This window comes from Calypte anna, chromosome 33 (genome assembly GCF_003957555.1).
Source record: "Calypte anna isolate BGI_N300 chromosome 33, bCalAnn1_v1.p, whole genome shotgun sequence".
Classification (NCBI taxonomy): Eukaryota; Metazoa; Chordata; class Aves; order Apodiformes; family Trochilidae; genus Calypte; species Calypte anna.
The window spans coordinates 87,704-108,704 of NC_044275.1; the positions used below are offsets into that span (position 1 = coordinate 87,704).

General features: G+C 50.1%; 1 protein-coding gene across 2 annotated transcripts; it reads left to right on the forward strand.

Moving 5' to 3' along the window:
• The first annotated feature begins 11,765 nt into the window (after nucleotides 1-11,765).
• RACGAP1 (Rac GTPase activating protein 1) lies at nucleotides 11,766-20,581 on the forward strand. 2 transcript variants are annotated; one of them, XM_030468156.1, is made up of 17 exons: nucleotides 11,766-11,791; nucleotides 12,962-13,050; nucleotides 13,502-13,704; nucleotides 14,006-14,142; nucleotides 14,352-14,421; nucleotides 14,634-14,687; nucleotides 15,346-15,423; nucleotides 15,554-15,671; nucleotides 16,073-16,203; nucleotides 16,396-16,560; nucleotides 16,909-17,004; nucleotides 17,236-17,437; nucleotides 18,978-19,083; nucleotides 19,277-19,409; nucleotides 19,553-19,688; nucleotides 19,949-20,057; nucleotides 20,333-20,581. In XM_030468156.1, exons 2-17 carry the CDS (start codon nucleotides 12,966-12,968, stop codon nucleotides 20,406-20,408), a joined length of 1,899 nt encoding a protein of 632 aa, XP_030324016.1. In that variant the 5' UTR covers nucleotides 11,766-11,791; nucleotides 12,962-12,965; the 3' UTR covers nucleotides 20,409-20,581. The 2 variants fall into 2 exon arrangements, with proteins under 2 accessions (XP_030324016.1, XP_030324017.1); XM_030468157.1 differs by having other exon boundaries at nucleotides 17,239-17,437.
• The last annotated feature ends 420 nt before the right edge of the window (nucleotides 20,582-21,001 follow it).

Genomic DNA, 21,001 nt, shown 5'->3' on the forward strand with positions numbered 1-21,001 from the left:
TGTACAGGAGGCAATTTAATTCATAATGCTCTATTAAATACTCTGGGTGCTGGGTGCTGCTGCTTCCCAGGGTGTGACAGCTCTGGGAGTGACTGGTCCTGCAATTCCCAGTATTGGATTGAGTCTGGAAGGGGAGAGATTTAATGAGAAGGCCACCAGCATGGCATGTCACCACGTCCCAGCTGCTGGGGCTCTGGAAGCCAAGTTTTGGTGGGGTCAGATGCTCCTTGGGCCACCAGTTGCTTCTGAGCAGCCTAAACCTTGCTCCAACCCTTGGTACCAGGGCGTTTTGCAAGGCTGGGGCAGTGTCCAACCTCCCAGCCCTTTCTGTCACCTCCTCCAGGCTCTAACAGCTCTGGGAAAGAGGGTGGAAATAATAATAATAAAAAAATAAATAAATAAAATACAAGCCCCCCTCGAACCTGGGCTGAGTGACATGTGAAATATCTTTTGCAGCAGATTTCTGCTAATGGGTTGCAAATTGCTTCCATCAGCTCTGGTGTTACAGATTGCTCATCTGAAATTGTTTCCAGGAGCCCATTTTGGGGCCAAAACACTTCCTAGCCTGGGCAATAACCATCAGCATCATTAGCAACCATCAACTGGATTCAACTTGGGCGCTGGGGGGGCCTTGCTGGGACTTTTCCCGTGTGCTACCCCCAAACTGGAGGGGTAACTCTGGCATTAGGGGGGGTCAGATCCAGCTGCTCTCAGTTTTCCATCCCCATCACTCTGAGTTGCTCCTCCAGACATCACTTTGCTCCAGCTCTGAACCAAGAGCAGCTCCTCCATTGCCTCCACACAGGTCCAGGGCTTCCTCGTTTGTGAGCACATCATTAATTATCTGGAAGTTGAAGCCTCAGCATCTTGGTGAGCCCGAGGAGGCTCTCAGAGCTGCTGCTTGCCATTGCTGGCACCCTGAGCTGGCAGACAGAGGCAGAGCCAAGATTTTGTGTCCTATCTTTTGGCTCCTCTTTGCTCTTGCCATTTAAACCAGAAATCACCATTTCTGAGGCTTCCCCAAAGGAAACCCCCCCCCTATCACCCCTGAGGTGTGAGCACCCAACCCTGGCAGCTCCATGATGGGGTGGGATGCTTCTTCCAAGCCCAACCCAAAAGATGTCAAAGATTCCACCCCAGCCTGGGTGGAGCTGCTGCTCCACGAGGGTTTTTGGTTTATTTTTTTTCCAAAGGTGTTTAATCCAGGGTGGAAACAGAACCCTTGGAGCTCAGCAGCTCCTTCCTCCCTGCTCCCAGCAGCTCCTCACCCCCGTGCAGGGTGTCTGGGACTGATTTCTGTCCTGCTGTGCTCTGCTCCCCAGGCCTGAGGAGCCCATTAACCACTGACTCATCCTCAGCACCACTTCATTCGCTGAGGGACAAGCAGTTTGGGTAATTAAACTTAATTAAAGGGCTCCCTGGCCAGAGCTTGGCTGGCTGGGGAAGCTGAGGGTGCCCAGCAGCACCCATTAATTGGGTGCCTCGAAAGCCCTGGCAGAGCAGTGATTCTTCTCTCTCCCCTTTGGATTTTGGGGAGGTTTTTTAACCCCTTCCTGCCTCAGGCGAGGGTTTCCTTGGTCAGATGAGTGCAGGGCTGCTCCATGCTATTCCTGCCCCGATTAAACCACGTCCTGATGGGATCTCCTCTGGGCAGAGCTGCTGTCTGGAGGCCTTGGGTTTATTAAAAGGACGAGGTGTTCAGGGAGCTGGTAATAAAGCCATGAAAGCTTTTATGAAGCAGAGTTGGAGGCACTCAGATCGCTCTGCTCTGCGTGGGTGAGAAATTAGGCAAGAATTCCTCCATGCCGAGGCTTTTCTTTCTCCTCCCCCCTATTCATCTTTCTCAACAATTATCTTTTATTTTGATATCTTTCTATTTAAACCTCCAGAACTCTGCTTGGGATTAAAAGGAACAGCTCAACAAACAGGCACCTTGTGGTGCAGGTGATGGGGACCTGGAGACACAGAGAGCACTGGGGAAGGGGGCTTGAGCTCTCCTGGGGTTTTGGCAGCAGGAATGGTCCCCAAGGGCCAGGAAACTCCCTGGGGAGTCTCCCAGAGCTAAATTGTTTGGTTTATGTTGCACTGAGGTTGTACACCTGAGGATCTGGGATTTCCTTCAGCCTGGGATTCCCTCTTGCTGCTCAGCACCCTCGGGTCTGGATGCTCCTTGCCTGTTCTGGGGTTGCTGTGGTTTTGTTAGGTTTTTTTTCTTTTTTGTCGTGGTTTTTTTTTCCCCTGCTATTTTGCTATTCCTAAAATCTTGGGATTGATCAGCCACAGCTTTCCAGAGCTGTGAATAGCACACTGCAAACCAAAGGCAGATGGAAACCCTGTGGAAAGTCACTGAACTGAGCGTGTGCTTTCATTAGCTCCAGCAATTAGCAAGAGGCAACGCAAAGCCACAGCTCAGCACCTGTCCTGAAGCACTTGCCCCATGCACCAGCTCTGCCATCCTCCCTTTTTTCACTTTTGTGGCCAGAAAAAGCTTCTCCTGTGAGACAGGGACAGGATTTGAAGATGTGGATGTGGACCCCACACCTGGGAGCATGGGCCAGAGCCCCCAGAAACTCATTTCAGAGGATGCTGAGGCCTGGCTGGGTCAAGCAGGGATCTCTGGGGTTGCCTGTGATCCTGCAGCCCTGCCCCAAGCCATCCCTCCTGGCTCTGGCTCTCTGATATCCATATCAGGAGCTGATGCTGCTTTGGAGCTCCACAAGAAGAACCCCCCCATGCCCTGATGCTCCTGCAGATGTTTCCAGATGTGTCCCCCCCCCCCCCCTCCTGGCCCCTGGCAGCCAGCAGCAGTCCTGGCACTGGGGGTGGGATGCTCGAAGTGCAGCAGAGGGACACAGGGACCCCCTCTGGCTGGGGATTCAGCCCCTTCTCTGGTACCACCTCAGCACCCCGGCTTTGCTGCTCACCCCCTGTCCTTGTCACCACGGTGGAGCCGAGGTTCAGCTCTCGTTTGCTTTTATACCCGGCTGTGGTCACAGCAAAACTCCTTAAGGAAAGGCTGAGAATGGCTGGAAGGGGGAAATGGATCCTTCTCCCCCCCCCCCATCTGGTAAATGCCAGACTGGGCCAGAGGTCGAGGGATCAGGGAATCCCTTTAGGGGATGGAGGGGACCTCCAGACCTCACCCAGTCCAAGCTCCCTGCAAAAAACCGGGATGATTGGAGACGGCAGCTCCTGGGATGTGCAAAATGCCCAGGAACCCAAAGGGTTAAAGCTGAGCCGAACACCCCCCTTCCAAACAGCACCGGGGGGGCCCGGGAGCCTCTGCCCTCCCCGAAAGGCGAATTAAAGCCATGTCGCGACTCGGATGCGTTTCTTTGCAGCAGAGGGGAGGGCAAAGCATCGCTCGGAGGCTGAGGAGACAAAGGAGATGCTGCTGGGTGCTGGGGACCCGCCGAGCACCACGGACACTGCGCTGCTTTGCTGGGAGCTGAACTGAGATTTATTTTTTTTTCCTGCTCTCCGGCTCGGTGGCAGCCCCTGGAATAACCTGGGGAGGATTTATGGGAGCCGCAGCAGGGCCAAAGGGGAAAAACCTGCCTGGGAAAGGCGGGGGTTTACTCAGGAACTGCTGCTTCTCGGTGCTTGTGTCCCATTTCTCCAGGAGGAATTGCAGGGAGGGGATGGAGCACGAAATGCTCCGGGCAGCTCCATCAGTGCCGGTGTCTTCCCAGCGGCTGCCTGACATGCAAGGGTCCAGCACCTCCAAAAAAAAGAGATCCCACTCGGCTTCTTGTCCTCTTCTTTGCCTCCAAGAGAAACGCAAAGGAAAGATCCAAACCCCCGGGAACAATTCAGGGAAGCCCCGGTGGAGCCAGGGCTGGGGGGTGCCTGGGGGAGGAGGGTGCTTGGCACTTGTTTGGTTTGTGCTGATGGAATTGGGCAGCCTGGACCTGCAGCTGCTGTTTGGGGGCTGCTACTGCTCCCCAGGGGGGCCTCATCCTTGTCCCCCATTTACAGGAATGACAGGAGAAATAGGGGATGAAGGGGGGGGGGGGAGTTTTTACCCTCTCCCATCAGCCAAGCCCATGCAAGGAGCAGATGGAGCCCATCTTGAACGTGCAAGCTCAGCAAAAGCAAAGCCAGTGAGTTAATTACCAGCATGTAATGTGAGAACTGGGGGTCCCCAGGGGATGGGGGGAGACCACTCAGCCCTTGGCTCACCAGCAGGAAGGGGCTGGGGGTCCCGGGTGGCTGCAGGGGGAGCTGAGCTGCTCCCCCCAGGGACCTCTTGCCTGCAGAAACCCTCAGCAGCCCCACGCTGAGCTCTGCTGATATCCCCCAGGTCGTGTCCTTCCCCTCCTCTGGGCTTTTCCTGGCCGTATCTCAGGAGGTGTATTTGCAGGATGGCTGCAGTTGTGGTTCTGGCTGTGAAAAAGAAGAATTTATCTGCAAGGGGAGCATCTTTTGCCTCTGTCTGGTTGCTGGGAGAGAACAGAGTAGCAGCTCCTGCACTCCCTGGTTTAAAAGTGAATTTTAGTTGGGTGTAAAGAACCTCCTGCCCTGTACCTGGTGCCTTTGGGGCAGCTTTGCTGCATCCCTCAGCCTGACCAGTGAGGCAAGGGATTTCCAGCTGAAATGCCTGCCTGGATTTGCCCTTCTTGGTGCTTCCACTCTCCTCCCCATTAGCTGAGCTGCTAAAGTTTAGACTCATTAAATTATTTCCAACTTGATTGCCCTGGGCTGGCTCGTTGGTCCTGTCCAGCCCTCCCTGTCTGGGAGATAAGGATGGCAGTGGTTTTAATTCCTCCCTTGTGCACTGACTGCCAATCCTCCTGCCCGCTCACCCTTGATAAATATTGCACAAACGTGCTGGAGATAAAGGTCTGGTCCCCCCAGATCTCCTTCCTCTGTACCTTTTGTCTCTTTTTTTATGTGTCCAATTTGTGAAACAACCCACCCGCTGCCGAGGAGGCTCTTCCCATCCCTGCTTCTGATTAACACGAAATCCTTCTTCCCCTGCCCAGCCTTGGGTGGGAATTGAGGAGGAAGGGAAAGGCACTTCTGTCTCCAGGCCTTGGATTGTTATTGATCAGGGAATCAATAGCTGAGCTCGGTGCTCTCCTGGGCCTGGCAGGGTTCCCCTTGCTGGCATCCTGCTGGTGCCAAGGAGCTGCTGGCTCTCCTGGGAGTCCATCCCTGGGACCAAAAAGCCCAAACCAGGATTTGGGGACACTCCTGTACAGCAAGGCTACAAAAGTGAGGGGACCAGAGGCTCTGGCTGGGTCTAAAATCCTAAAATCCTCTGTGCTGGATGGGCACAGTTTGGTCTGGCAAGAGAAGTGTTTGGGAGGCACTGCTGGGAGCTGTGCTGCATTTGGGCTTTGCTGGACCTGTTTTCCCCCAGCTCAGAAACCTCCCAGGAGCTGAAAGCTGCTCCCTGGGGGTGCACAAGTGTCTTATGGAGAGGGTGACACCGCTCGTGGTGTCCCTGGGGAGGATGATGCTGGGAGCACTGAGCTGGGGCAGGCCCAGTCCTGGTGCTGCAGAGATGTGTGAGAGAGCCTCAGATTTCAGGCTGTGCTGTAGGGAGAGGACAGGAGAAGGGGAGGTATTGATTGGGGTGGTTAGAGGGGAAAGAGAAGAGGGAAAGGCTGGAGCAACCTTATCTCTGGGTATGGATCTGCAGCTGCTGGAGCTGATATCCCCCTCTGCATCCTCTCAGGCAGCATCCTGAGTGTCTGTCTCTCTTCTGAGAAGATCAGATCCAAAAGGACACGGGTGACACTCGAAGCTGAAAGTGTTTGAGCTCAAAGGTGTCACGTATGGCTCCTGCTCCTGCTGTCCTGGGGAAGCTTCGGATGCTCTTTAGCTCAGGGTTCTGGATTCCCCAGTTTGGGGCTGGCTCTGCCAACACTGTTTGATCACTATCACTTCTAAATCCATAAGAAATGTCATCTAAAGTGCAACAAATAACGCTCTCATTATCTGCTGGATCCTAATGCTACTCCCTGGAGATAACAAGCTGTAATTTTCCCCCTGGGCCATACAATAATCACCCCAATTACTCCCAAGCAGTGGTTATTAAACTCGGGGCACTGCTTTCATTTACAAAGCAAAAATAATTAAGCAGGTGTCTCTGGTAGCTGGGGGGGGGGAGTGGCCGGGGTTATTTCTCTGCTTTGTTCTGGGAGAGAAACTACGGAAAACCGGGCTGGTTTTCCCCCTTCCATGTGGCACAGATCTGTCAAGAAGAGGAGGAGAGAAGCCGCCGGGTGAGGGAGGAAATCAAACGCAGCCGGTGCCTGGCGAGGCTGGGGTTGGTGTCCCACGGGATGTGACCTCTATCCAGCTGGAACATCAGAGGGATTTTAGGGAGAGGAGGAGGTTGGAGAAGCTGAAATGTGACGGGCATACAAAATCACCCCTCTGCCTCCCCCCCAACCCGGTCCTTGCAGGGACCGCGGTGCTGGTTGGGTTTTGCCGGTTCGGTGCCGGGTTCCGCCGGGCTGCCCCGGTGGCTTTGGGATAGGATTGTCCCCCAGCTCCATCAAGCTGCGGGCAGAGGGGACAACAGCCCCTGAACTTGGTCCCGGAGCAAGGTTTTCGCCTTGCTTTCGGCTCTCCGGACGCGCTGGTGGGGTTGCTCCCCACGCCGACATGCGTGGGTTGGGTCGCATCGGGAGGCTGCCAGGTCCTGGAGGAAAAAGGCAGGGAAAGGGATGGATGGATGGAGGGATGGAGGCAGAGCGGGTGAATTATGCATGAGGCAGGGAGGAGGCAGAGCCCTTATCTGCAGGGACAAAGCCCCGCGCCAGGCTCCGCTCTACCTGTCCCTTCCTTGCGCCCGCGCGTTATCTCCGCTCCCAGCTTGTAATTCAGCCCAAAATATCAGAGGAAGCTGGAAGATTAATTTTCTCTGTTTGCATGGCAAAGGGAGAAGGGGACGCGCTCCGGCTCCAGCCTCCCAGCTGCTTAATCCGAGGCCTGCCCGAGGAAAAGGCAAAATTTATCTGGGGATGCTGAGGAGGGGAGGTTGGGAGCCGGCGGCTCTGCCCAGCCAGACCCCCCCCCATCAGAACAGGGTTTGTAATTATCCCGGGGGAGGCAATTAGAAAATGCCAAACTTTCCCTTCATCCCAGTGTTGGGGCCCAGAGGAATGTGAGGGGGTCGGGAGAGCCCCTGCCCCATCCCTGAGCCTGAGCCTGCAGCCTGGGGGGGGGTTGGGTGGCTCAGATATTTAAGAGATGCCAATAATAATAATATAATATAATAATAATGATTAAAATGATAAGAATAAAAAAAAAAGAGGTGAAGATCCCTTGAGTTTAAAGCAGGAAACATCAGCTCAGCTTTGGTTTGCCAGCCCTCTGCCTCAGCTTACTCCCTGACTTAAATGAAATCATAAATATCAGCCCCACAAAGGTCCTTTGTCACCGCACGCAGCTCCCGGCGACAAGAGGTCATTCATTAAAAGCCAGACGAAGGCAATAGAGGCTCCCATTGTTTTTTAACGAGTTCAGGATCAGGCCACGGCTCCTCTGCTGACACCGTTTGGAGAGGAGGAGCAGAGAGGATGCACCAAATGTCACCTCCCGAACCCATCCAGGGCTCCCTGCGAGTCACTGCCGGAGGAATTCCCAGCCAGGAGCCCGCAGGGAATCTCCTTTCCCGGCTGGAACCCTGGGGATCCCTCGGTACCCTCCTGGCAGCCCCTTCTGGGGATGGATTTGGGCTCAGAGGAGCGATGGCTCCGGCTGGCACCCATCGGCATGAGCCTGATGCCATCTGCCGGGCTGCGGCTGGGCCGGGGGGGGGAAATTGGGAATTAATTCCCTGAAGTGTTCATCTGCCCTCCCTGCATCCCTCACACCTATTTCTGATGCCTTATTTTTTTAATTATTATTTTTTTCCCCCTGGAAAAACGTCGTTGTCTCAAAGCTCCTCCTTCAGCTTCCCCCCCTTTTTCTTTTTTTTTTTTTAATTTTAATTTTAATGACGGAGCCCATCGCGGTCTAGCTGGGATTAAAAGGAACTTTAATAAAGGTGGCCCCTGAGCACAAAAGGGCACAAATGGGTTTGCAGTCCTGCAGCTAATGAGGCAGGAGCTGGGCAAGAGAGATTTGGGTTTGGGAAGCTCCAGTAAAGGATAAGGGAAGGGAAAGGTTGATTACTGAGGGGCTGCAAAAAAAAAAAAAAAAGAGAAAGAAAAAAGAAAAGAAAAGAAAAAAAGAAAAGACAGGAAAAAAAGAAAAAAAAAAAGAAAAGAAAGGAAAAAAGAAAAAAAGAAAGAAAAAAAGAAAAAAGAAAAGAAAGAAAAAGAAAAAGAAGAAAGAAAAAAAGAAAAAAGGAAAAAGAAAAAAAGGGAAAAAAGAAAAAAAGGGAAAAAAGGAAAAAAAAAAGGGGAAAAAAAAAAAAAAAAAAAGAAGGAAGGTGCTGGGGCAGATTTCTTGGCATCCTGCCCCAAAAGGACTGAGGTGTGGGCTCAGCAGCCACCCCACGACCACGAGTGGGTCCCATTTGGGTCCCCTGGACCCAGAGAGGGGGTTTGGGATGGGTGGAAGGGGGGAAAGGGCTAAAAAGGAAAAGGTGGGAGGAACTGGGGGAGAATTTCTGCTGGCTGAGGATGCGAAGCTTCCGCCAGTAATCGCCGGAATCATCAAATTAGCATAAATTCTATTAACGCTTTCCCAGATGAGACATTTCCAGGCTTCTCCCTCCCCTCCTCGACACAAACAAAAGGGAATGTAATTACTTGGCAATAAAGCAGCTCCTGAAAAGGCCCCTCAGTCCTTCTGCCTTTTCTCCTGACCTGGAATAAAGCTGAAAGGTGAGATATAAAAGGTAAAGTTATATATAAAAGGTAAAGCTACATATAAAAGGTGCTTCTGACTTCTCTGTTCTCATCTTGCAGCAGCCAGGAAGGAGGAAAAGAAAAACCCTACAAAGCTTTGAGGGTCTGGGGCACAGAGGAAACTTCTAGAGGTACCCAGGACCTTCCTTTGGCCCCATCACCTTGCAAGGGGGAATCTGGCTGCAAACACAGAGAGAAATCTGATTTTTGCAACTCTGCAAACCCAGAACCTAAAGCAGTAACTCATTACAAGCACCATGAGGGCAATAAGCTGGAATAATGGGGTTTTTTATTGGCAGGGTGACAATTTGAAAGGGAATTTGCTTGTGAGCACAAAAAAAAAACCCCAAAAAAACCTCCGTAACTCTTAAGAATGACACTAAACCAACTCGCCTGCCCAGGAATATGATCTGCCCAGAGGGACATTGTAGAGAGACATTGTCAACCAGGTGCCTCGAATTGCCAGTGAGTGGGTGAGAGTCCACCTGTGCCTGATTAGGACAGGCCCCTATTGGGCATGAGCAAGGCCAGGGGGCCAATAAAGGTGGAACACACACCCACAGAGCAAACCTCAGCTCACTCTGGTGTGAGGCATGGAGAGGCCAGCAGCTCATTGAGCCTCTGGAGCAAGAAAGGCTCTTCCTGCTACACTTCTACCCTGGAAGCGCTGTGTGGTGGCTGGAGTCCTGGAAGAGACCAGCAGCTCGTCGAGCATCAGGAGCAAGAATGGCTCCTCCCGCTACATTTGGTGGAGAATGCGGGCAACATAAAGAAGCAGCAGTGTGAGGAGCTGGCAACAGGAACATTATCCCCGATTTGAAAAAATGCCTGGGCTAACACTCTCCCTGAAAGGTATGACCAGCAAGCTCTTTGGTTTGGAAACCCCTGAACAGAGGGAAGCCAAGATAAGGATTCTCTCTTTGGAAGCCCCTGAGCAGAAGGAAGCCAGGAGGATGGAATCCCATGGTATGGAATCCCACGGAGGAACCAGAAGAGAAAAAAAATAAATTAATTAAAGTATAAAGTATGGAATCCCACGGAGGAACCAGAAACCCATGAGGAACCAGAAATCTCTTTGGAAACCCCTGAGCAAAGGGAAGCCAAGATAAGGATTCTCTCTTTGGAAGCCCCTGAGCAGAGGAAGCCAAGAGAAGAGCAGATACAGGAGGGAGAAAGAACAGAGACTTTGTGAAAAAGTGCCTGGGCTGACATTGAACGGTTGCCTAAGCTAGGGTTAAATCCCGTAAGTTGTAAGTGTATTTTTGTGTAAAAAAAAAAAAAAATTTTTGTGTGTAAAAATCCTGTATGTCTATGTCTAAATCCTGTATAAGTGTGTTCTGTACTGCCCCTCAGTGCCCCCTCGATGCTCTTAGCTGAGTGTCCCGCGGGGCCCGAAGAAGTGTAAATGTTAGTAAAAATCGTGTTAAATTGTGTTAAAATGTTTGTAAAATGTTTGTATCCTGTAATCAGTGTTAAAAAAAAAAAAAAAAAAGGGGGGGGGAAATGTAGAGAGACATTGTCAACCAGGTGCCTCGAATTGCCAGTGAGTGGGTGAGAGTCCACCTGTGCCTGATTAGGACAGGCCCCTATTGGGCATGAGCAAGGCCAGGGGGCCAATAAAGGTGGAAGACACACCCACAGAGAAAACCTCAGCTCACTCTGGTGCGAGGCATGGAGAGGCCAGCAGCTCATTGAGCATCAGGAGCAAGAATGGCTCCTCCTGCTACAGGACATCTTAGCTGGGAAGATTTAATTACAGGCAGGAGCCACAGGAGGCTGAACCTGCCCCGAAATTGGGGTGCAAGATGCTGGGCTGGGGTGTGAATGCAGCAGGTGAACCCAGCAGCCTTGGATTTCCTTCCCAGCCTGGGGCAAGCTGGGTTTTGGGCTGATTTGCCTTCTGATGAGGTCCAAATATCAAGGTCAGGGCTTTTCTTTTGCTTCACCATTCACTCAGAGGATGGAGTTTTGTCTCCTCTGGGCCTCAGCTCCTCTGTAAAACAGATAATTTTGACTCTCTTCCTCAAGGAAGCCTCATTAAGGTTTACTTTTCAGAGGACCTCGAGGGTTCTTACAATCTATTATGAATTAATTACTATTAATGGAGTTAAAGCAGACCATAGAACCCAAATGAAGCTGATGGGAGGGAGCAATCTGCTTCCCCCACTCCCTTTCCCACTTAACAATTTGAAGCATTTAGTTCCGCTTTCTAATTGCTAATATCCATTCCTCAATTACCCGCTGTTTTGCTTCAGATTTCAAAGATTAAAACCCGTTGTTATTTCACGATGAGATGATTGTGTTTCCTGCAATAGTCAGGTTTGGGTTTTATGGGTTTGCGTATTAAGCATCTGGCTTGAAACGAGGGGTTTGCCTCTTGACAGGCGGGATGGAGTGACAGCTCTTGCTCAGATCAACCTTTCAAAACAACAAAAAATCACCCCAAAACAGTTGAGGCATCATTTCTCAAGTCAGAACACACGGCTTGTTGGTAACGATGCCTTGAGGCCCACCCGCTCAGTGCCCTGGTGGTGTTGCTTCGACTCCCAATCCAGACCTTGTCCTGAAAGCACTTTTTTCCTCCCCAAAACAACCCCTCTGGTGCCCTTGGCCCCGTTTGGGCCCGTAGAGAACCAGCAGCCCCGGGGTTCGGGGGGGCACAGGCCTTGCCGGCGTCCCCGGCCTCCTCCGTTGCTAAGCAACGCGCGCCGGAGCCCGCAGCCAGCAGCAAAGATGGCGCCGGGGCGGCTTCAGGGCGCGGCGCCCTCAGCGCTGGCTCCGGGGAGCGGGGCGGAGGAGGAGGCGCCCTTACTAAAGATGGCGCCGGGTTGGCTTCAGCTTGCCGGTGAGAGCAGCCAATGAGAGGCCGCGGAGCTTGGGGAGCGCGCTGGGATTGGCTGGCGCCTGGGATTCAAACCCGAGTGCGGGCGTTGCGCGGGGCGGTTGGAGCCGCAGTTCGCTCCGGGCCGGCGCCTCAGGTGAGTGCGCGGGAATCGTGAGGGGGAACCGGGGTTTTTCTGGGAGCGGAGCCTTCCCTGGGAGGCAAATTCCCGTCCCAATGCTTCCCCTAGGCTGGGGGATTTCCCTCTCGCTGTCCCCCGGGGAGCTGCTGCCTTGGGCGGGCCCGGCGCTGCTTTCCTCAGGGGTTTTCCCCTCACAGACAGGGCTGTGGCTGTGGGGTTTTGCGGGCCGGCCTTGTCCCTTCGCCCTCCTTGGCTTCTTCAGACGATTTAGGTGCTGGGGGTGCTGGAAATGAGGGCATAAAAGGGTGGGAGAACCCTTTGCCAGCAGACTGCAAGGAGCGTTTTATCATTGAGCTTTCCCCCGCCTTATAACAGAGGAAGTCCCGAGGTCCCTGGGTGTCTCTAGGGTCTGTAACAATGAATAAAGCCCCAGTTTTCTTTCTACCTAAGCATTAAAGTGCTGCGTTGCCCTCCTGGCACCTCTCCCAGCTCCGTCTGCACCTGCTTCTGGTTTTAATTTATTATTCAGGGCTGTCCTGCGAGCCCCAGCAACCTCTTGCCATTAGCAAAGTAATTTCTGTGTTGCTGAGCTGGAGACTTTCCTCTTCATTGCTCCTCTTTATGCCGTTGTTGCAACTGTTTGGGGGAAATGTGCTGACTCCCTGCATTTCCAAAGCTATTTGCAGGAGGAGATGAAAGTTAAAATGCAGCTAAATATAAAACTGTATTAAAGTTCCACAGAATGCTGCTCCTATTTTTATCTCACGAAGCTCTGTAAACTTGCAGATTTTTTTTTTTTATTTTTATGGCCAAATTATTTTCAGTCTGGGCATCAGCTCTCCAGAAGGAGAATGGGTTGGGTTCTCTCATCTTGCCTTGGGTTCTGAGCCTCTGCTGTATCCTGGAGATTCTTTGAGGCAATAATAAGGTGGGGAGCAATGATTTTTCTCCCTCTGGCTCTGCTCTCTCCAAACTGGGGAGCTGAGGACTTTGATTCCCTAGGAAATAATTTAAGATGTGTGTAGCTCCTGATTTATTGTGCTGCTGCTCAAACCCACCTTAAAAACAGTTAAAAAAATGAATTCTGAAGCTGATTTTCCTTTCTCTGGGCCGGTAGCAATGTTTTTTAGTTGGGAGGTGGGAAGGAAGGGCTGGGATGTTTATTTAGCTCTGGTTTTTTGGCAGGAAGATGGAGAGTTCCATGCTGAACCTACGGGGTCTGTACGATCAACTCGTGCGCCAGGCTGAAGTTCTGAGTGAAGGGAATGAAGCTCGTAAGTTGGGTTTCTCTGGGGAGGTGAGGTCTGTTTGCTGTAAAAACCTTAACATGCCCCCCAAAAAACCCAAAACCAATTCTTAGTTGTTACTGGAGAATCTGTTGGTGATGTCCTGGGTAATCAGATTGCTCCAGGTAGTCCAATTGGAAGGGTTTTTTTCTTTCTTATCAAGAAATATAAAGTCAGGGGCTGAACTTCCAAGGCAGGACCACGTTCTGCTTGCAGCAAGCTGGCTTCATCCACACAGGGGCTGGTGTTCCAGCTCTCCTGGTTGATGCTGCCACAAAAGCAGTTTGAATAACTGCAAGATCTCATGAATATCCAGAGTGTAGGTGGGCTTGCTGCCAGGCCAGCACCTCCTCTCTTCAGCTGGCAGCATTATTATTTATTACCAGTGGAAGGAGGGCTGCTGCATCTCCTCTGCTTGCCTTGTGTGTCCTCTCTGCAGAGTTTATCCAGTTAGCCAGGAACTTTGAAGAGTATCGGATGAGGCTGCAGAAAGCAGAGCATGAGCTTGGCAGGTACAAAGATCTCCTCATGAAAACTGAAACTGAGTGCAGTGCTTTGGAGGTGAAGCTGAAACACGCCCGGAATCAGGTGGATGTGGAGATCAAACGAAGGCAAAAAGCTGAGACAGACTGTGAGAAGCTGGTGAGTAATTCCTCTATCACCAGCCAGCTCTCTGGAGGTGACTAAACTGCACTGATCTGTGGAAAACAAGGATTGGCACTTGGAATAACTTGTTTTGTAAGGAGGAGGGGAAAAAAAAACCCAACAAGAGATTGGGATAGAGGGGCTGCTGCTCAGAGCTGAGCTGCCATTGCCTGTCAGAGCCATCAGCACTCTATTGACACAAGTTCTGAGAGCCTCTCTGTGTGGAATCTCCTCTCCTCAGGGTTGGTTTAGGCAGTCATTAAACTTCTTCAGCTTCTGATGTTCTCTCCCTTTCCAGGAGAGGCAAATACAACTGATTCGAGAGCTGCTCATGTGTGATGCCTCTGGGAGCATCCAGCTGAGTAAGGAGCAGAAGTCTGCCCTTGCCTTCCTCAACAGGCCCCAGGTTTCTCTAGGTGGTTCAGGCAACAAAAGGTAGGCAAAAAAAAAGGGGGTTTGAGCAACAGAAGTGTCAAATATCAGTCTGGTTTTGTGCCTTCTGCACAGAGTTTTACTTTTTGTTCCAATCTGAAATCCACCTCACCTTGTAACCCCTGGAATCACTGCTGAATCAGCAAGATTGTTTCAGAACCACAGCTGGAAGCCACACTGAGTCAACTTTCTTCTAATTTTTTTATTTTTAGGCTGTCTACAATAGATGAATCTGGCTCAATTCTGTCAGACATCAGCTTTGACAAGACTGATGAGTCCCTGGTAATGTAACTCCAAGTTGTAAAGTTTCCTCCACTCTAAAACCTCTGGGGTGTGGGGTTGTCTCCAAAGGCCTCTTGTGCTCAGCTGGTATTTAACTGGCAGAGCTGATTTGCATTTCTCTGATGTGCTATTGGCTAAAACTGAATGAAAGTCCTGGCCAGAGGCTGTGTGGTGTTTACTCTGAGCTAACCAGCCTTGTGTATTTCCCACAGGACTGGGATTCCTCTGTGGTGAAAGCTGTCAGACTGAAAAGGAGAGAGAAAAGGGTATGTTCAGTGCTTTCCCTCCTGATGGATTCCATTGTTAGCCTGGGCTGACACAATGTCACCAGCTGTCACCTCAAAGCCACCTCTAATGATGGCTGAGCCACTAATCACAATTAAAACTTCAGATGGAGCTGCTGTAACTCACACCTGCTGCTTGGCTTCAGGGTGAATTTTGGTGGCATTGCCTCCTGAAAAGCAAATTTTCTTCTGCTGTGGCCTAGGGTTGGTCAGGGAAGCAGGTGAAGATAAACAGCTACCAGAGGGGGGGAAATCATCTAGGAAATTAATGGTTTTTTTACTTTTTTACAAGCTTCTGCTTGTGCTGCTCTGCTGTTGGTGGGCAGTAGGCACAGGTAGGAGAACAGGATAGGTTCCCAGCCTGAAATCCTCACCAGCAGAGCTTAGTTGCCCTTTTTTCTGTGTGTTTTGGGGTTTTTTTATGAACTGGATTACAAAGGTAGCTAAGAAACCAACTCAGAGCAGTGTTTTGAGGCCTGATACTTCACAGCATCTCTAAGAACAGGAACTGTGGGAGAAGCTGATGCACTTGTGGTGTGTGCTGCCAGCTCTGGGTCTCTCTGGGTGTCCTGGGGTGGTGGAACAGGAGGTTGGGTGACAGGATACCTGTCCCAGGGACAAACCCTGCTGTGTCTTCCAGCGTTCCTCCAGGCAGTTCACTGAAGGCCCCCCAGCTCCTCAGAAGAAATCCCGCTCCATTTCCTCCACCGTGGATCAGGTACAGCCCTTCCACTTGGGTTTCTGGGCATTTAGAAGCCATAAACACCTAGTTTTAGGGTCAAAAAAACCCCAAAAAAACCAGGAAATCCCACCAGGTGCTCTCCCTAACCTTGGATTTCCCATTCCAGGGCAACGAATCCATAGTGGCCAAGACAACTCTGACAGTGCCCAACGATGGAGGCCCCATTGAAGCCATCTCAACCATCCAGACTGTGCCTTGTGCTCTGAGAAGCTGGAGGAGGAGTGGTGGGTGACACCTCTTGTGTTTGGGGACAACTCAGGGGGCTGGGGGTGACCCTGCAGGCTCAGGCACCCCCCTCCTCACCTCCCTCTGCTTTGGGCTGCACTCGTTTAGTCGAGAAGAGGTTGTGGAAGGGGGTCTCCATTCCACCAAATTTCCCCTTTCCCCTTTCCCCTTTCCCCTTTCCCCTTTCCCCTTTCCCCTTTCCCCTTTCCCCTTTCCCCTTTCCCTTTCCCCTTTCCCCTTTCCCTTTCCCTTTCCCTTTCCCCTTTCCCCTTTCCCCTTCCCCTTTCCCCTTTCCCCTTTCCCTTTCCCCTTTCCCCTTTCCCCTTTCCCCTTTCCCCTTTCCCCTTTCCCCTGGAGGGGGTTCCCATCCCACCAAACCTTTTCCTTTCCCCCCTTCCAGGTCCTTTGCAGCCCTGGAGCAGTGACTCAAACTCTGTCAGTAAGCAGCAGGAATTCAAGTCAGAGAGTGATGGCTCTGCCACCCCTCAGAGCAATGGAGGAGTCAGGCTGCATGAATTTGTCTCCAAGACGGTAGGATTGGGGCAGGAAAACTTGGAAAATTCTCTTTTTTTCCCTTTTTTTTTTTTTATCTGTGACATCAAACCCTTGATAAGAGGCCCCCAGCCTGTGTGTTCCCAGTCAATACCTACTACTGAAGTTGAAGCAGTGATGTGTTGCTCCATCCCACTGATTTCTTCCCATCTTTATGCTTGGAATCCTTAGGTTATCAAGCCAGAATCCTGTGTTCCATGTGGAAAAAGAGTAAAATTTGGGAAAATCTCCCTGAAGTGCAGAGACTGCCGTGTGGTCACTCACCCCGAGTGCCGGGACCGCTGTCCCCTGCCCTGCATCCCCTCCTTGGGGGGCACCCCTGTCAGGATTGGAGAGGTGAGCTTGGGGCAGGGTTGGTTAGGAGCAGAACCTGCTCCAAGGACTCTGCTTTCTCAGTTCCTCTTGCTCAGAGCTGCAAAAAGAAAGCAGAAAAAACAAACTTTTCCTCCTTGCTGAGTGGGTGTGAGGGGGGTGCTGAGCTGTGTGAGCAGCTCCAGGAAAACAGTCCCACAAGGTTGTGCTGTGGTGGGTCTGGTGTTGCTCTTCCCTGAGCTGATGAAGGAGAAATGGTTTTGGTTTTTTAAAACCTTGCTGAATTCTTCAGAGAGTGTTTCCCATATCATGGAGACTGAATATCTGACTTTATGTTTGGTTTTTATTCTTTTTTTTAATTCTGCCTCTTAGGGGACCTTGATGGACTTTGTGCCCTCCACTTCTCCAATGATCCCTTCCCTCGTAGTGCACTGTGTGAATGAGATTGAGCAACGAGGGCTGCACGAGGTAAAAAAAAAAGAAAATGAGGTGTGAAACTAATGGGATGGGTTGTGGTGGTGGGGAAGGGAACTGTGAACCCAAATATTCTGTGTTTATGGTGCCTGTGGTGCTTCTCTGGGGGGCACTGAGGGAGCAGCAGTGTCTGTGGAGTGCTCAGGTGTTGGGGTGTAAGGGGGGGAGCAGGGAAATGTCAGCTTTGTGGTTGCTCTTTTGCCTCTAAGCAGAGCTCTGTGTCAGCAGACAGGGCTGTACAGGATATCTGGCTGTGACAAGACAGTGAGAGAACTGAAGGAGAAGTATCTCAGATCAAAAAATATCCCTCTGCTCAGCAAAGTGGATGATATCCACGCCATCTGTGGCCTCCTCAAGGACTTCCTACGCAGCCTCAAAGAACCTCTCCTCACTTTCCGCCTCAACAAGACTTTTATGGAAGCTGCAGGTAAGGAATTGGTCATTTTTGTCCCTAGGTTTGGTGGTGACAAGTGTAAAGAATCACTGAATTTTTTCCCTAGGTTTGGTGGTGGGAAGTGTAAGGAATTTTGGTCATTTTTTTCCCTAGGTTTGGAGGTGACAACTGTAAAGAATTGATAATTTTTTCCTTAGGTTTGGTGCTGACAAGTGTAAGGAATCCCTGAATTTTTTCCCCTAGGTTTAGTGGTGACAAGTGTAAGGAATTGATAATTTTTTCCTTAGGTTTGGAGGTGATAAGTGTAAGGAATTGGTAGGTTTTTTCCTAGCTTTGGTGGTGACAAGTGTAAGGAATCACTGAATTTTTTCCCCTAGGCTTGGTGGTGGCAAATATAAGGAATTGGTCATTTTTTTCCCTAGGTTTGGTGGTGACAAGTGTAAGGAATTGGTCATTTTTTTCCCTAGGTTTTGTGGTGGCAAATGTAAGGAATTTTGGTCATTTTTTCCCTAGGTTTGGTGGTGGCAAATGTAAGGAATTTTGGTCATTTTTTTCCCTAGGTTTGGAGGTGACAACTGTAAAGAATTGATAATTTTTTCCTTAGGTTTGGTGCTGACAAGTGTAAGGAATCCCTGAATTTTTTCCCCTAGGTTTAGTGGTGACAAGTGTAAGGAATTGATAATTTTTTCCTTAGGTTTGGAGGTGATAAGTGTAAGGAATTGGTAGTTTTTTTCCTAGCTTTGGTGGTGACAAGTGTAAGGAATCACTGAATTTTTTCCCCTAGGCTTGGTGGTGGCAAATATAAGGAATTGGTCATTTTTTTCCCTAGGTTTGGTGGTGACAAGTGTAAGGAATTTTGGTCATTTTTTCCCTAGGTTTTGTGGTGGCAAATGTAAGGAATTTTGGTCATTTTTTCCCTAGGTTTGGTGGTGGCAAATGTAAGGAATTTTGGTCATTTTTTTCCCTAGGTTTGGAGGTGACAACTGTAAAGAATTGATAATTTTTTCCTTAGGTTTGGTGCTGACAAGTGTAAGGAATCCCTGAATTTTTTCCCCTAGGTTTAGTGGTGACAAGTGTAAGGAATTGATAATTTTTTCCTTAGGTTTGGAGGTGATAAGTGTAAGGAATTGGTAGTTTTTTTCCTAGCTTTGGTGGTGACAAGTGTAAGGAATCACTGAATTTTTTCCCCTAGGCTTGGTGGTGGCAAATATAAGGAATTGGTCATTTTTTTCCCTAGGTTTTGTGGTGGCAAATGTAAGGAATTTTGGTCATTTTTTTCCCTAGGTTTGGAGGTGACAAGTGTAAGGAATTGGTCATTTTTTTCCTAGCTTTGGTGGTGACAAGTGTAAAGAATCACTGAATTCTTTCCCTAGGTTTGGTGGTGGGAAGTTTGGCTTCTGTGTGACCTCTCAGTGCCCCTTGGAGGCCTCAGGTTGGCAGCTCTCTTGATGGGGTGCAAGATGTAGAAGCTGCCTCCTGTTGTACTGGGTATTTTGGTTGGTTTTTTTGTTCCTCTGCCTCTGGGACCACTTCCTGAGGTCTGTGCACTTTTTTCTTCTCTTCCCCTCCCAAGAAATCCCAGATGAGGACAACAGCATTGCTGCCATGTACCGAGCAGTTGATGAACTCCCTCAGGCCAACAGGGACACCCTGGCTTTCCTCATGGTGCACCTCCAAAGGTATGTTCAGATGGATTGCTACTTCTAAGAGTTAAATCCAAATAGCTTTTTTTTTTTTTCCCCCTGAATGAAGACTTTATTATGAAAAACCTGCTTATTCAGAGGCTGAAGTGTGTGAGATGGGGGAGTTGTACAAGTGAAGAAGACAAGCTCCATTTTCCCTCTCTTAATAATTTTTTTTTCTTTAATATAGGGTGGCTCAGAGCCCAGAGACAAAAATGGACATTCCCAACTTGGCCAAAGTCTTTGGCCCCACAATAGTTGCTCATGCAGTGCCTGACCCTGACCCTATGACCCTCCTGCAAGACACTAAACGACAGCCCAAGGTGGGTGGCTTTGAAGTGGGGGATTTTGGGTGGCTTTGAAGATCCCATGGAAGGAATTTCCTACTGGAGAAAGCAGGTGGGATGTCTGTCTGGTGTCAGTGTGTCCCAGCTCTGTAACAACAGCTCCTCCTTGGTGTCTGCAGGTAGTGGAACGTCTCCTGATGCTGCCTCTGGATTATTGGAGCCAGGTGATGATGGTGGAGCAGGAAAACGTGGATCCAGCTCATGTCATTGAGAACTGCAATGCCTTCTCCACTCCCCAGACACCTGATACCAAAGGTACACCCTGGGTGCTGCTGGATTGGCAGCTGCAGCCCTAAAAAATAATTCCCCTGCTCAGAGCTCCTGTTGGAGCCAGGGATTCCTGCAATGCCTTCTGGAGGCAGAGGGAAGCAAAGCATGCCAGGAAACACCAGATCTGGCTGGTGGTTTTTTGACAGATGCTTGGGAATGGCTAATTTTCCTTGCATGGCAGTGAAAACTTCAGCTGTCCTCCTGTTGCTCATTTCTCTGCCTTTTTTTTTCTTTTTTTTGGACAGTGAGCATTCTTGGACCTCTCACTACTCCAGAGCAACAGCTTTCCAAGACCCCTTCCTCCAGCTCCCTGTCCCAGAGGGTCCGTTCTACCTTCAGCAGAACCACCCCCAAGTGAGTGCCAGGGGGTGCTGGGGTGCCAACCAGGGGGGTTGGGTGTGTGAGGAGAACTAAAATTAGATTTTTTTGACCCATTTCTGGGACCAACCTGGATTTCCTACTCAGTCAACCCTCCCTTAACCAGTGCTGTGAGCATCACCTTATGGCAGGGAGAGGAACACTTGGTTTGGGTAAAATTTGGGTCAATAACCCTTGGGGAAAAGGGGAGGGGGAGAGTGTTTAGACCTTTCTAGCCCAAACCTGATGTTTTTCTGCTTCTTTTGAACCAGATTTGGGAGCAAAACCAAATCAACAACCCAGCTGGGGCACTCGGGCACCTTCTTTGCCTCTCCTATGCTGAAGTGAAGTGGAGCTGGGAGGCAGAGCCAGCCCAACACTTTCCCACCCATATGCATGAGTACATTAAATACAAGTTTTCTCCCCAGCAGCTTATGTTAGAAGATCTTTTTCTCTTTCTTTCAGCTTAACTGAGACTTTTAATGGGATTTTATTGTGCAATGTATTTTTATTCTCAAATGCTGACTTTAGAATTATTGAAAAAAAAAAAAAGAAGGAACTAGCAGGATTTGTTCAAAGTGTTAATAAAAACCCAACTGCTAGAGGGACTGACACTTCCCAACAGCATCCAGTGTAAAGCCAATCATGCAAATGAGGGTTTTTTGGTGTTTAAGACTCCATAGCTTGCTCTTCACACAGCAGTATCACTCCTACTGAATTTTCTGAGAATTTTCCAGGTTTTCCAGCAGCTCAGAGCTGGAATTCTTGTGGTGTAGCTGTAATCCTGAGGATGGCAGTGTTGCTCCAGGCAGGAGAGGTTCTGCTCAGGGACTGACCTTTTGTTTCCTGGTACTGTGATTACAAGGGGGAACATCTTGTAGAGAGCTGTCTGGAGATGAAAACCCAGAGGGTTTTGAGCCTCTCTAACTGAATTACTTCCC

What these genes read in the sequence shown, in the direction of transcription:
- RACGAP1 (XM_030468156.1), top strand. Translation starts at nt 12,966, where the DNA reads ATGGAGAGTTCCATGCTGAACCTACGGGGTCTGTACGATCAACTCGTG. An exon ending in ACAAGACTGATGAGTCCCTG is followed by an intron (nt 14,422 to 14,633) that starts GTAATGTAACTC and finishes TATTTCCCACAG; the next exon opens with GACTGGGATTCCTCTGTGGT. An exon ending in TGAAAAGGAGAGAGAAAAGG is followed by an intron (nt 14,688 to 15,345) that starts GTATGTTCAGTG and finishes TGTGTCTTCCAG; the next exon opens with CGTTCCTCCAGGCAGTTCAC.